We start from the raw sequence: 16,123 nt of genomic DNA on the forward strand, positions 1-16,123 counted from the left end.
ATGGCCGGGAATCAAACCAGTGACCACCGAGGTGAGAACCAAACACGCCACTGTGGGCATTTGAAAGGGATTATAACCAAAACAGACTTGCCTTTACCTAACCTAACCTTGGAACCCATGCCCTAACCTGTCTGGGAGGGTGTGGGGAGAGCCTTTGTTGCCCCTGGAATCCCCCCCACCAACCCGTCCAAGACCAGTAAGTCATGACCTCTCAATGGGAAATAAAACAATATGTTAATATCATTATATTGTCAAGAGATGTTTCATACAAGGAAAGTGTACTTCACAAAATAAATACATACTTTGGTTAAGCCTATCACAGAGCAAAATATCTGAGGTTTCATTACATGTGGGAAATTTTTACTCAGCAAATAAATTTAAAACAAAGTGTTTGCATACACTTCAATTCAAAGTATGTGAAATGTCCATATGCTGTTCTCTTGCCACTTTCACTTTGGAAAGTATCACTGGTTAATAATAGTGTTAATGGTGCGTTTACAAAAGAAAATACAGGAATTAGAAATCTATCATGCAAACATTTTCACTATGAATTGAATATCCTGATCATGTTATTTCACTATGAATTGAATATCCTGATCATGTTATTTCAATATTCTGATTCTGATAATGTTAGAGTCTCTGAATGTATACACATATACCAACTACAAATTATTAGTCAAAATTACAAACACTATGAAACACGACTTACCATTTACAGTAAGTAGATTAACATGCTCAATAACTTTAAACAGAAAGTTGATATTTTCACTGTAATTCCTACATTTTTCTATATGGACAGTCCTTTTCACCTAAGATCTTCAACTACTGACACATTAAACTACTGGTAACAATGATATTAAAACCTTAAATTCACATCAAGAGCCAAATCATTTATCATGCAAAATTTTATCTTATTTTTCTAATGCACAAAACTTAAAATGACAAGTCAGAACCATTTGAATCACTGGGTGGCAATTTCATCAAACTATGCATCACAATAGAAAAATGTGTGAAATTCATATATACAATAGAAAAATTTATGAAATTCATATATATTCAACTTCATTGGAATACTGTAATAGAATATCTAAGAAATAATTCCATTACACTTCCTATGCTGTTATTCACTACAAAAATCAGATTTCAACCTTTACACTTTTTCTGCAAGGTTATAAAGGCTGCTATATAGGAGAAATTGGTTGATCACAATATGCTGTAGATTTTTTAGGATTGTTTCACTGCAGTATATAAAAGGTTTCACATCATTCTGATCAAAAGTGCACAAAATGCAAAAAAAAATAAAACACCGAAAAGCTAACATGAGCTCAAGTTGATTTTTTACTATTTGAAAATCAACTGACCACCTGGGTGAAGAAGTACAAAGGATACTCTACGTAACTAAATCAATATAATCAAATATAAAATTAAAAATAATTTCGACTAGAGTAAAAACTAAATTACAATTAGAGATTATCTTAAAAATAATAAACAAGGTCATAGCAATGCAAAAAAATTATAATCGTGCTTCGAAGGTCTCCATTTATGCTGCAAAGGATGGTACCTATAAAAAATTAATCCCTCAGTGTAACACTAATTGGGTTTATCTGTCTCTCTTGACATTACTTTTTACTTAAAAAATGATACACTGAAATCTTTACAAAGTTTTATAAATAAAGAATCTGAAATAACAATTACAAAAGGCTAATACAGTTTCACATATCACATCACTTATCTGGTTAGCATCTATAATTATAACTTAAAAAATAAATTTAAAAACTACTTTCAGGTCATGTTAAACCCTAAATGGAAACATGACTTAATATAAACATGCATATCAATATACAGTACATATATCATACGGACGAATTATTCAAAACTCTACACCATATAAAACAGATCTAAGGTCACTGTCCTATATTTTGTATGGGATAAAATATGGAGCTCACACTACCATGTCACAAACTTTCACCCACTTTCTTAATTGTATTTACCTTAAAAACTAATTAAGGCTAGCGCAATGTAATTATAAACCTTATTACAAATGGCTAATTCATTTCCAAAGGAATATAAGGATTTCCAAGGGGGGAAAAACAAAATGGTGCAACTAAGAACGCAATCATAGCAGGCTCTGAAGTGTCAGAACAGAAAATCCTTCATACTTGCTTTAATAGGATACAGTTACCTTATGGAACAGTTGGGGATGCTCCAATCTCTAGTTCGAAAATTCCCTTTGTTTAGCATTTATGCTCACTGTAATAAAGAAAAAAAACCTACTTCTTGATAAATTTTTTTGATCAAGGGCATGCAATGATCCAGAACATACTACGCATTACGTCGTGAATGAAAATGAGTTCTACTTTGGTAAAGGTGGATGTAAACCCAATGGGACGGATGCATAAATTCCATTAATGTCATACCACCTAAATAAATTTTGTAAGGTAATTGCTGTAAGAAAAATCCCCAAAACTCTTCCTTAGAAATTCAGATTCATGTTCCATAAACTTACCTTCTGTTAAGGAGATATGTTGGAGATATGTTTGAACCTTCATAACCAACTTTCCATTTTGTCACTCTTCACTACTAGTACTACCTAATTTGAGGATTATGGAAATACTGTTTTAGGACTGGTTCCTATGCCTAACAAGATCAGAGACATAAATACAGATCTTCCAATGGACAGAAACACTAATTCACAATAGCTGGATTATTCACACATTCAGCTTATGATCTTCAACTACATTAACTTGAGAAACTTGTCGGTACCGTATATCTCAAACTGATTGTTAGTAGATACAAACACATTTTGACCTCTAATATTACACTGAATATAGCCAGAAAGACAGCCAGATCTAGCAGTCTGCTGCTACAGACTGACATTTTTGAAAAAAATGTGCTCAATACAGCAAAGATCCCCCTCTAATACCAAAAGATTCCAAAAGGTGTACATTACCATCCATAAAATAATCACTAGGCATGAGTATGACTACTTACTGAATACTTTGCTTATTCAAGTATTTCAATTCTCAGCTGAACTTTGAAGCTTAGTAAAATAGGTAAAAAAAAAAAAATACCTTGAGCAGGAAAAAATTGCTTTGGCTATATGAAATCCAGACAGCAATTTTCTTATATACACATAATATGGTGTGTCTGAATCTATCACTGCCCGCTCCTTTCATAATACAGTAATGAACTGGCTGCAATGTTACAAAAGAGTATGCTTGGTGAGTAGAAGGTAATTATTACTGAGCAGTTATAAGGAATTAGAGGTAATGAAGGAAACATGCAATTGCTTTCTCTCAAAAAGCACTCTCCTCAATTTTATAATGTCACTTCACATGAAATTCTCTAAATATTTGCAACTCAAAACTTTATCATGAATTTCCTTACAATTACACAGCAGATCTTCTATCAAAGCATTTGGTGTAGTATATGCAAAATGCACCACCAGTAATCTGCAATAACTTAAACACAGAATAACAAATAGTATGAAATTTTTGCGCTATATTATAGCACTATGACTCATTTTTTACAACAAACTAAATTTATTGGTCTGCATTAATCAAATTAATCTTTGTATTGTACTCTGTAAAACCTGATTTCCTTTATGCTACTACATAAAAAATCTATAAAATAAGTCATGCATTCATCCACTCTATATATGCTCATAAAATAATGGACAAAATTATTTGTAAAATACTATAATAATAAATAATCACAGTAACCAGTCAATTCTGAAGTACTGAAATTATTTCTAAGCTTAATCAGATTAACAAAGTTATAGATCAGATATCAAAAGTAAATTTGAATTAAATTTCTTCCTTAGAAACTAAATCATTAAAAGAAACTCATATCACATCGTAAAACTTTCACCAAATGGTACTGTTCCTCTATAATAACTAACTAGTACACTTTTCTTTATACAATAATTTGTGCAGGAAAACTGCTTTGTGTCTGTATGAAGATTTTGGTACCTTAGGGATCTATACCATGACCTAAGCCTGTCCATCTATCAGGTGTTAGAAGAAAGTAGCGGTCCATAGCATGGCAAAATCTGGTGCGGTAAATTTCTGGTGAAACTACCGTTGGCAATTTACCTGCTCCACCACCTCCAAGCATACTTCCTTTGAATATTGTTTCTAATTTCTTATCCCAAGTAAATGTTCTGATGTAATCTGAGGGACAAGGAGAAACAGGTGAATTCCAAATCAGTGACTGAAATTAAAAAATGCTAGAGAATGTTTACATTCAAAGATCTCTCAAAATACCAAACAAATAAGAATTTATTGGTTAATAGGTAAAGAGCAAAGCGTAAACTCTATCAGCTGGTAGCTGAAATATATTCCTTAAAAAAAGTAAAATACATTACATACAGTCATACCTAAGATAAAAATTGCTACAAAAATTGCCTTCCTCAAAGGAAGAAGTACTTCAGTGGCCTTTACATGTTAAATACTCCCTTAAATAAGAAATGTTGGTGCACTTTATAGGTTAAGTACTCCCTTAACTTAGTAGTCTTAATGTAATTTATATGTATTGTTACTTCCTAATACTATCAATAACCATTCAGTCTAAGTCCATACAAAACCAGAATTATAACTTACCTATAATACCTATAATAAGCTGGTTGGTGACACTGTCAATCCCAACCAGAAGAGAATAATCCATAATAAGTTGCTGAGAGAGAAACACTGTATCAGCAGCAATAGCCCTACTGAGGACAGTTTTACTGTGGGGCCTGACATATAAGGGTGATGAGCATGCCATTCTCACCAGGTTTTCATCCAACAGCACCAATTCGGATTCCTGTAAGCATTTTTTTAGATTAATTAATATAGAATTCCATATATTAATTAGAAAACCTGGGTTCATCTATAACTATGGGGCAAAATTTTAAGGTGAAAAGATACAAGAATAAAAGCAGAATGAATACAATATTAAGAGTATACATTATTCTAATTTATAAACATTGTTACTAGTAATGCATATGTATAATAGGTTAACAAACAACAATTACATTTCAAGACTTGCATGAGACTTGCCTAGATTATTCCTAACAAGAAAAAAATTTATTGATATAGAATTCCATATATTAATTAGAAAACCTGGGTTCATCTATAACTATGGGGCAAAATTTTAAGGTGAAAAGATACAAGAATAAAAGCAGAATGAATACAATATTAAGAGTATACATTATTCTAATTTATAAACATTGTTACTAGTAATGCTTATGTATAATAGGTTAACAAACAACAATTACATTTCAAGACTTGCATAAGACTTGCCTAGATTTATTCCTAACAGGAAGAAAAAAATTTATACAAATAAAGCTGAAGAGGTTGGACAGCTATACTGGAAGACACCAAAATGAAAGAACGAAAAGTACAAGGCAAAGCATAATGCAGCTACGGGTTCAAGAGTGTCTGCAAATAAGCTTTCATACCATCTACAGTGTAGACACAAGGCACACTGTACTTATTATTACAGTATGGGGTGTTTGTATTAAAAGTAATGGAAAAAGAGAACTGGTACTGAAAAGATAAAAAGACATGTTAATTGAGTAGAAGTCAAATTGTTGTGAAGAGGTGATATAACATGTACTATTAAACATGAAGTCAAATACGGAAAACATAGAGCAATACTTCACAAAAAAATATTCCAACAAAGTATGGGGGGTGAAATCAGAAAATATTTAAACAGGAAAATTTGGGATGTGATAATTAATATAAAGAATTATTATTAAAATATTTTAACCAGACCACTGAGTTAATTATAAATAAAAGCAATCAAAGAGGGGTCTCTGTTAGTTAAGAAAGAAAAGATGCAATAGAAAAGGATACCCTACGTACAGCCAACTTAAAAGCAGTGAAAAGAAGGCACAGAAGGAAAATGACAATGATTCTACATTCTGTTCCAAGGAATCCATAACTTTTACAACTACATACCTCTTTACCAGAGGTATTCACCAGTCTGTTTCTAATAGATCCTTTCAGATCAAACTTGTGGGTAATGTTTCGTTGATAAAACAAGTTCTCCATTATCAGTACGTCCATCCGCTGTGCTTTGTTTGTTGTTGCATTTCTGTATCCAATCCTATACACACCTGTTAGGAACAAATAACTTACTGTTAATTAATACCAAAAAATATGCATGAAAATTATATATATTAATCAAGCCACAAATTTTGCAACTTTTTTATAATTGGTTACAAAATCTGTCTTGTTTTACACAATACGTATCTTCAAAGGAAAACAGGTTAGTATATGCACATAAAGAGCTCATCATTGTCATTTAACCCTCTTATGCCGAAGCCCTAAAAATCAAAACCTCTCCCGTATGCCGGGGCCGGTTTGGAGTGAGCGCGGAAGCGGAAAAAATAATTTTTTCAAAAAATCACAGCGCGCTTAGTTTTGAAGATTAAGAGTTCATTTTTGGCTCCTTTTTTTGTCATTGCCTGAAGTTTAGTATGCAACCATCAGAAATGAAAAATAATATCATTATCATATGTAAATAATGCGATATATGGTAGCGAAAAAAAAAATTCATACATAATTGTATTCAAATCACGCTGTGCAAAAAACGGCCAAAGCTAACGAGTTACTTTTTTTTTGTTGTATTGTACACTAAATTGCAATTATTTTGATATATAATACATTGTAAAATAATAAAAGCAACACCGGAAAAATATTATCACAAAATGATGTACGAATTCGTAACGGGCGGACGTAAAAAAATGTTTTTTTCAAAAATTCACCGTAAATCTAAATATTGTTCTAGAGACTTCCAATTTGTTTCAAAATGAAGAAAAATGATTGAATATTACGATAATGTAAGAGTTTTAGATTAGAATTGCAGATTTCAACCATTTCGGACGAGTTAAATTTGACCGAATGTCGAAATTTTTATATATATATTTTTTTATATGCACATACTTCGGAGATGGGAAAAGCTACAACCTTCAATTATTTTTTATTGTATTTTTCATGAATTTGCACATTTTGATATATGAAACTCTATAAAACGGCTAATATGAAAAGGAGCAAATATTAGGATAATGCGATGTACGCATTTCGGAGACTTGTGGCCGCGAATCAGCGCGCGGAGGGAAGGTAAATATATTTTTCAAAAATTCACCATAAATCACAATATTGTTCTAGAGACTTCAAATTTGTTTCAAAATGAAGATAAATGACTGAATATTACTAGGCCGTAAGAGTTTTAGCTTACAATTGCGTTTTCAACTATTTTGGTAGAGTCAAATTTGACCGAACGTAGTTTTTTTTCTATTTATCGTGATTTATATGCAAATATTTCGAAAAGAGAGAAAAGCTACAACCTTCAATCATTTTTAGTTGTATTCTAGATGAAACTGCGCACATTTTCATATATAAAACTTTATGTAACAGCTAATTCTAAATGGTGCAAACATTTCGACAATCGCACAAAAAAAATTCTGATTTTTTCGGAAGAGTTACCGCGCGGACGTAAGGAAAAATTTTATTTTTTTCATAAATTCACCATAAATCGAAATATTGTGCTAGACACTTCCAAGTCATTGCAAAATGAAGGTAAATGATTGAATATTACTAGAATATAAGAGTTTTAGCTTACAATTGCGTTTTTCGACCATTTCGGTAAAGTCAAAGTTGACCGAAAGTTGAAATTTTTGCACTTAACGTTATTTATATGAAAATATTTCACAACTGATAAAAGCTGCAACCATGGGTTGTTTTTAGATGTATTTCGCATGAAATTGCACACATTTCCATATATAAAACTTTATGTAACGGCAAATTTAAAATGGTGCAAAAATTAGAACAATCGCACTAAAAATTTATCGGAAGAGTTACCGCGCGAACGTAAGTAAAACGTTTTTTCATAAATTCACCATAAATCGAAATATTGTGCTAGAGACGTCCAATTTGTTGCAAAATGAAGGCAAATGATTGAATATTACTATAATATAAGAGTTTTAGCTTACAATTGCGTTTCTCGACCATTTCGGTAGAGTCAAAGTTGACCGAAGGTTGAAATTTTTGCACTTATCGTTATTTATATGAAACTATTTCAAAACTGATTAAAGCTACAATCATGAGTATTTTTTGTTGTATTTTACATGAAATTGCGCACATTTTCATATATACTACTTCATGTAAAGGATAATTTAAAATGGTGCAAAAATTATGTCAAAGTGACAAAATAATTTTTGAGATGTGTCACTTATACTTTTTAGTGCGATAAAAAAGAAATTCGCGCTTGCGCGCCTGCGTAGCGATTGTAAACAAAACAACGCCTTGATCCGTGAACTCCCAGCATCCCCCAAGGCGAGTGATTCAAAAGTTTTCGGCTGGTAGGACTATAAGTATTTTTCCGCGAATTTTTAAAAAAACTTTTTTGAGTCGACGTACGATACATCCATTCGGCATACGGGAGACATTTTGACTCGACGTTTAATACGTCCATTCGGCATAAGAGGGTTAAATGCTTGGTAAACTTTCAAGACCTCTACATATGAACATGACAGATATTGCTATTAAACATCCAACCACAGTGTGAAATATATACTATAAAGTCCTACAATATCAAGTCAATACTTGGGAATAACTTAAAAGTTACATCAACAAATAAAATCTTCCCGAATGTTACTGATACACATTTGTTTTGCAAACTGTAATTCTGATAAAATTTTACAACAGAACTCAAATCAGAACCAGTAGAGTAATACAGTAATATGAAGAAGAAATCAAGACACCAGAAAAATTTATATCCTGATCACTGAAAACATTAAATTGTGTGAAAAATCTAGGCTGGATAAATTACATCATGCTAATTTTAGCCACAAAAATGTAATCACACAAGTAAAATAAGGTTCTCTCTTTTAAATTTAATATTTTACATTGCTAAGTATAACCCACCTACAATCCTTGTAAGAATAGTTGGCTGCTGTTCTTTTTCACAATTGACTATATAATGAATATAAGCAGGACCAAAGTCAAGGAATGAGCTCATTTCAAAACGAGACATCTCCTTCAATATAAAACGGTCATCTGAAAATGTAAAAAGATAAATTTATTTCATTTTACCATAAAATATTTTGACCACAGATAGCAATCTGTAAGTTAACTTTCATTTACCACAAACAGTGAAAAATTAAAGTAACAAATCCACTGAACAAGATACAGAACCAAGTAATATACATATCCTCAAACAGAAATGAGTAATATCCACACTAAAAACTAGATATATATGCCTCTTTTCAAAAACTGAAATACAAAATACAAATATATTTAGCACTTACTTACATATAGTAGTGCAAATTTTAGTCTTTTTCTTATTATTACCCAGATTTTTTCAGGCATGCTAACGAATGAATGATATATGTAATTTACAATGGCATAACTTAACAGACCTTTGACTAGTAGATCTTATTACATAATGCAGAGGTAGGAAACCTTTTAAGCTTTAAGAACAAGCTATTGTTTGTTTTTCAAGACGGGAGCAACAAACTCTTTTTTAGTAATCATTTTCAAATAACAGATTAATATATTTATATTGCCCCTATATTATAACTAAAATGATATTGTCATGTTACAATAAAGTTTTATACATACTTACCTGACAGATATATACGATTAATGGCCCACCCAGCCTCCCCGTAGGAGACAGGTGGAAGAGAAGAATTCTGATTAGAAAACGGGAATGGTTCCTAGTCCTGCCACCCAGGGCAGGGCGGTAGATCACCTGACCTACCGGTAGCGTGTGCCGCGAAATTTGAAATTCTGTCGGAGACGACGGAGTCTATAGCTAAGTATATATCTGTCAGGTAAGTATGTATAAAACTTTATTGTAACATGACAATATCATTTTTATACATTCAACTTCCCTGCCAGATATATACTTAGCTGATTAGCACCCATTGGTGGTGGGTAAGAGACAGCTAACTACTGAAATAGACAGGTAAACAACATATGTTGTAGGTATTAATAAACCTTGGTTCCTACCTTATTAGGCTGAAGACTTCGCGGCTACTGCCTTGGAGTCTGCTTAGCCTCAAGAGCCTCAGCGAGATATTGATCTATGGCTAAGAGTTCTTGTGGGTCTGCCAATGGGGTCTTATCCACTTACTCGGCAGAGCCTAAAGGCCTTTGTCATTGGGTGCTATTCCACTAACATGACAATACACCTTGTTCAAGGAGCAGAACACCGATCCCGATCACCTGATCCTAACATCCATGTTAGTTTCTAAGATTGCAAGGAGTTATCCCCGAACTCCTTACAAACAACCAAAAACTCGAAACATAATTACACTTTCATTTTTACAAAATATACAAAAAAAATTTTGTACTCCCCTACTAGCCATACATACCCTTGATCCCCTACCAGCAATGACACTATGCTCCCGTGCGACATCAGTGAGCTTGCTAATAGAAAACCAAGCACATATCTGACAAGAGGGTTTATGTACGATAAAAAACAAAATATTTAAGGATCAGTCTTTGCTCCAAACCCAGCACTGTATCTGCTGATACAAATGGACCTAGAGAGAAGCACTTCTCATAGGTCACTCTCACATCCTTCAGATAATGAGATGCAAACACTGAATTGCACCTCCAATACGTAGTCTCAATGATATTTTTTAAGAGACATATTCTTTTGGAACGCCAAGGATGTTGCTACTGCTCTCACCTCATGGGTCTTGACCTTTAGAAGACCGAAGGATTCCTCCGAGCAGTTCTTGTGAGCGTCCGTAATTACGCTTCTCACAAAGAAAGCTAAGGCGTTCTTGGACATGAGTCTTTTGGGGTTCTTCACCGCACACCAAAGACCTTATTGACAAGCTCCCATCTGTCTCTTCCTCTCTAAATAAAATTTAAGAGCTCTCACTGGACAGAGAGACCTCTCTATCTCTCTGCCTACGAGGTTAGATAGACCTTTTACTTCAAAGCTTCTGGGCCAAGGTTTTGACGGGTTTTCGTTCTTCGCCAGAAACATTGTCTGGAACGAACAGATGGCAGCATCTCCTTTGAACCCCACTGTGGAATCTAGAGCGTGCAATTCGCTCGTCCTCTTGGCTGTAGCGAGAGACAACAGGAATAAGCATTTCCTAGTGACGTCGCGGAAGGAAGCCAGATGTAAAGGCTCGAATTTATCCGATGAAAGGAATTTCAGGACCACGTCCAGATTCCAACTAGGTGTTCTAGGAGTTGCTGCTTTTGAAGTTTCAAAGGATCTAATTAGATCGTGTAGATCTTTGTTGTCTGCAATATCTAGCCCTCGATTTCTAAATTACTGAAGACAGCATGCTTCTGTATCCCTTTATTGTTGAGACAGATAGGTGTGATTCCTCTCTCAGAAAGAGGAGGAAATCGGCAATATTCACTATAGAGGTACTGGAGGAGGACAGCTTCTGACTCTTACACCACCTCCTAAAGACTTCCCACTTCGATTGGTATACTCTTCTCGTCGAAGCTCTGCGGGCTCTAGCGATAGAGCCCGCAGCCTTGCGAGAAAAGCCCCTCGCTCTGACAAGTCTTCCGATAGTCGAAAGGCAGTCAGAGAGAGACCTGGGAGGTTGTGATGAAACCTCTCGAAGTGGGGTTGTCTGAGTAGATCTGGTCTGTTTGGAAGAGATCTGGGGAAGTCCACTATCCACTCCAGTACCTCCGTGAACCATTCCTGGGCTGGCCAAAATGGGGCTATTAGTGTCAACTTCGTGTTCTTTGACGCTACGAACTTCCTGAGCACTTCCCCCAGGATCTTGAACGGGGGAAAGGCGTATGCGTCCACACCCGACCAATCCAGGAGAAACGCGTCTATTGCGAAGGCTCTCGGATCTTCCACTAGAGAGCAAAAGATCTTTTCCTCTTTTGGAGAGGAACGTCGCAAACAGGTCTATGTGAGGTCTCCCCCACAGGGACCAAAGACTTCGACACACTTCTTCGTGTAGAGTCCATTCTGTGGGAAGGACCTGATTCCTCCTGCTCAGTCTGTCCGCTCTCACATTCTTGATCCCTTGAACAAACCTTGTGAGGAGAGTTATGCCTCTTTCTTCCGTCCAGGTTAACAGGTGTCTTGTTAACTGATAGAGGGAGAAAGAGTGCGTGCCTCCTTGCTTGCGTATGTAAGCCAGACTATCTCTTCGAAGAACTTTAAGGCTAGGTGTATGGCCACTAGTTCCTTGCAATTGATGTGCCAGGACACCTGTTCCTTTGTCCAGGTGCCTGACACCTCCCTTGCTCCTAGCGTCGCTCCCCATCCCGACTCCGAAGCGTCGGTATATAACACTTGGTCTGGGTTCTGCAGGGCAAGCGATACGCCTTCGTTCTTTTGAAGAGGAAGGATCCACCACTTCAAATGATCTTTTACCTCTTGTGGAAGCGGGAAGATGTCCGAGAGTTGTCCCGTCTTCCAACTCCACACCCCTTTCAGGAAAAACTGAAGAGGGCGAAGGTGAAGAGAGAAGAACTTTTCTAGTGAGGACAGGGTCCCTAAAAGGCTCAGATAATCCCTCGCTGAACTGTCCTTTCTCTCTAAGAAGCTCGAGATTTTCGACAAACCTCGAGTGATTCTTTCTCGCGAAGGAAATACTTGAAAACCCCGAGAATCCATCTGAATCCCCAGATAGACCAAGCTCTGGCTGGGGATCAGCTGCGACTTCTCGTTTCACGAGTAATCCCAGCGATTCTATCATGTTCCTTGTTACTGATAAGTCCTCCAAGCACTGAATCTCCGACTTGGCCCTGATCAGCCAGTCGTCCAAGTAGAGGGAGATGTTTATTCCCTCTAGGTGAAGCCATCTTGCCACATTCGCCATCAGGTTGGTGAATACTTGCGGAGCTGTAGACAGACCGAAGCACAGAGCCCTGAATTGAAAAATCTTGTCTCCTATTACAACCGAAGATATTTCTTTGACAAAAGGTGAATGGGAACGTGGAAATACGCATCTTGCAAGTCCAGAGAGACCATCCAATCTCCTGGACGAAGAGCCGACATTACTGAAGCGGACGTTTCCATGCGAAATTTCTTTTTCTGAACAAAGCGATTCAGAGCGCTTACGTCCAGAACTGGTCTCCACCCCCCCGATGCCTTTGGTACTAGAAAAAGGCGATTGTAAAATCCCGGGGAGTGTGGATCCTGCACAAGTTCGATGGCCTCCTTTTCCCACATTTGTTCCACCATTTGAAGGAGAGTGTTTCTCATTACAGGGTCTCTGTACCTCGCTGACAGTTCCCGAGGCGTAGATGTTAGGGGAGGGCTGTCCTCGAAGGGGATTACATATCCTTTCTTTAGGACCGACACTGACCTAAGGGTCGGATCCCTTTTCCCCTTTTGCCCATACTCCTGCAAAGTTCAGGAGTCTGGCGCCCACTGGTGCTTGAAGGAGCAACAAGTCATTTGGTTTTCTTGAAAGGCCTAAAGGAAGACCTTCCTCTTTGTCAGAGCTCTTCTTTCTGGCAGGGGGACCAGCCGCTGCACCTCCACGAAAGGGCTGCTGAGGAGGACGAGAGTCCTTCTTAATCGCCGACACTACAGGGCGTCCTTTCTTGGACGTTTGTGTTAGTAGGTACCTGTGTCGCCTTCTCAGTTAGCGAGCGAGATATATCCTTCACTAACTGAGAAGGAAACAGATGATCCGACAGAGGGGCGAACAATAAAGCAGTCCTCTGGCTCGGAGAAACCCCTTTTGATAATAGGGATCCATATACTGATCTCTTCTTCAGGAGACCAGCACCAAAAAGGGAAGCCACTTCTCCCGAACCGTCCTGTACTGCCTTGTCCATGCAAGACAGGACGCTATGGAGAATCTCTGGGTTTTTAAGAAACTCCGGATCTTTAGATTTGTTGGCCAGAACTCCGAGTGACCAATCCAGAAAGTTGAACACCTCTAAAGTGACAAAAAGTCCCTTTAGAAAGTGGTTCAACTCCGAAGTGCTCCACGTCGATCTGACCGATCCTAAGGAGTGACGTCTAGAGGCCTCCACTAAATTGGAAAAGTCCGCATCTGCCGAGGCAGGCAGAGAAAGACCCATAGTCTCTCCTGTCCCATACCAAATACCTCTCTTTCCATGTAGTTTGGAAGGAGGCATGCAGAATACCGTCTTTCCCAACTCTTTCTTCTTGTCCATCCAAGAATCTAAAGAATGGAGTGCCTTCTTCATAGATATTGCAGGCTTCATTTTCAGAAAGGCCGAAGATTTTGCCGTAGCCGAGCTCGAAAAGAGAGAACGAGGAGAAGGAGGAGCCGCCGGACTAAGAGAGTCTCCAAACTCTTGTAGTAGTAATGAGGCTAAGACCTTGTAACTCGAGAGTCCCTCATTTGCAGGAGGTTCGTCATCAGACAAATCGTCTAAACCTCGATCAGACGAAGGAGAAAGCTCACGTTTGGAGGGAGAGTCCTTCCAAGACCTCCTACGATCTGAAGGAGAGGAGCTCCTATTTGGAGAAGAGTCATAAATTCCAGGAACGAGTCTCCGACTCCTGCCAGTCTCCGACTCCTGCCTCCTGGCTCTTGACTCTTGCCTCCTGACTCCTGCCTCCTGGCTCCTGACTCCTGCCTCCTGACTCCGGACTCCTGCCTCCTGACTCCGGACTCCTGGCTCCTGCCTCCTGACTCCTGCCTCTTGGCTCCTGACTCCTGCCTCTTGACTCCTGACTCCTGCCTCTTGCCTCCTGGCTCTTGCCTCCTGCCTCCTGGTTGACTCCTCACTCCTGGCTCTTGGCTCCTGCCTCCTGGGTGACTCCTCACTCCTGGCCGGTGCCAGACGTCTGATAGGTTCATCCAGGTTCGTACAGGAAACCTCACCTCGAGTAGGAGGATTGATCCTGGCGGCAGATACCTCCATACGTCTGGAGGATCTTTTGATCGGAAGGGAAGAGTCTTTCCTTCTAGGAGGCTCCTTTGACAGAACTCCTACAAAAGACGAAATCTGCTCTTGCATAGCCATCATGAACCTCTTCGTAACCTCCTCTTTATCCTCTTCGGGAGGAGGGGAGGAGTCCATAGCCTCCACCTCCTGCCTCCTTCTCACTCTGGTTGAAAGAATGGCTCTTCTTGCCTTCTTCACTCCCGAAGGAGACTCCTCAGGGAAGTTTTCTGGGCTCGAATCAATCGTCGGAGCCTTCCAACTCCTCTTGAGTGGTCGAGATCGATCTGAATCCCTCCAATCACGTCTCGGAGATGAAGATCCCGACGACGAAAAACACTCACGCAGGACGCTTTTACAATAGCGATCCTTGGCAGTCTGGGGTGTCACAGAAACCGCCGAAGGACACCTGATCGGTGGGGTGGGGATTCTCCACAACCTCCTTTCGGTTTTCGACATTCCTTCTCCTCTGGGCATGTGAGCTTGGAAGAGGTCTAGACCTAGGAGCGTTGCTGAGCCGACCAGATGCCCCCATCCACTACACTGGGGACACTCATATCACTGTCCACTGAAAAAATCACTAGCCTTACCTTGTATGGCAGCCATTTTGTTTTCCATCAACTTGAAGGCTGCTTTTAGATCAGCAAGTTCTTTCGCTGAATCTACAGGTTCTGCAATAGGAGAAGGGGCTGCAATGGAAGGAGAAGTAGCAATACTTACCCTTGGGGAAGATCCCAAGCTAGGAATTAGTTCAGATCTCGAACTACTTAAACTTTTATAAGAAGCCTTCCTTACTCTTTCTCTCTCTAACTTTTTCAAATAATTAGTTAGATTCTTCCATTCGTTCTCACGGTCAAATTCTCACATTCCTTGCAAGTAATTAGTAAAAGAACATTCATACTCCCTGCAACCTTGCATACAGTGTGAGGGTCTACGAAGCTTTCGGCAACCTCACTTCCAGCCTACATTCACACAACGTTCTCACAACATTCCAGAGTCAGACATTTTTAAAGGAAAAAATCCAAAAATCAAGTTCCACAAAACAGTCCACAAAAGCGTATGCCAATCCAACAATCCAGATACGTCACCAAAAGTCGGTCAAGAAGATCAATTGCCGGTGAAAAAAGAAAAACCAATCGAGAGGAACCAACAAACAATGTTGATGGCCCGGGCGACAGAAGAATTCTGATTAGAAAACGGGAATGGTTCCTAGTCCTGCCACCCAGGGCAGGGCGGTAGATCACCTGACCTACCAGTAGCAT

General features: G+C 38.2%; 1 protein-coding gene across 5 annotated transcripts in view; it reads right to left on the bottom strand.

Moving 5' to 3' along the window:
* Positions 1-230: 230 nt before the first annotated feature.
* Positions 231-16,123, bottom strand: part of LOC135197012 (1-phosphatidylinositol 3-phosphate 5-kinase-like) — a 385,140-nt gene continuing 369,247 nt past the window's right edge. For all 5 annotated transcript variants that reach the window (XM_064223905.1, XM_064223907.1, XM_064223904.1 and 2 more), the window contains 4 exons: positions 8,913-9,044; positions 5,943-6,100; positions 4,602-4,803; positions 231-4,172 (listed from right to left, as the gene is read on the bottom strand). In XM_064223905.1, coding sequence (XP_064079975.1) covers positions 3,973-4,172; positions 4,602-4,803; positions 5,943-6,100; positions 8,913-9,044 — 692 coding nt within the window. In that variant the 3' untranslated portion in view covers positions 231-3,972. The remainder of the gene's footprint in view (positions 4,173-4,601; positions 4,804-5,942; positions 6,101-8,912; positions 9,045-16,123) is intronic.

Source organism: Macrobrachium nipponense, chromosome 18, assembly GCF_015104395.2.
Source record: "Macrobrachium nipponense isolate FS-2020 chromosome 18, ASM1510439v2, whole genome shotgun sequence".
Taxonomy (NCBI): Eukaryota; Metazoa; Arthropoda; class Malacostraca; order Decapoda; family Palaemonidae; genus Macrobrachium; species Macrobrachium nipponense.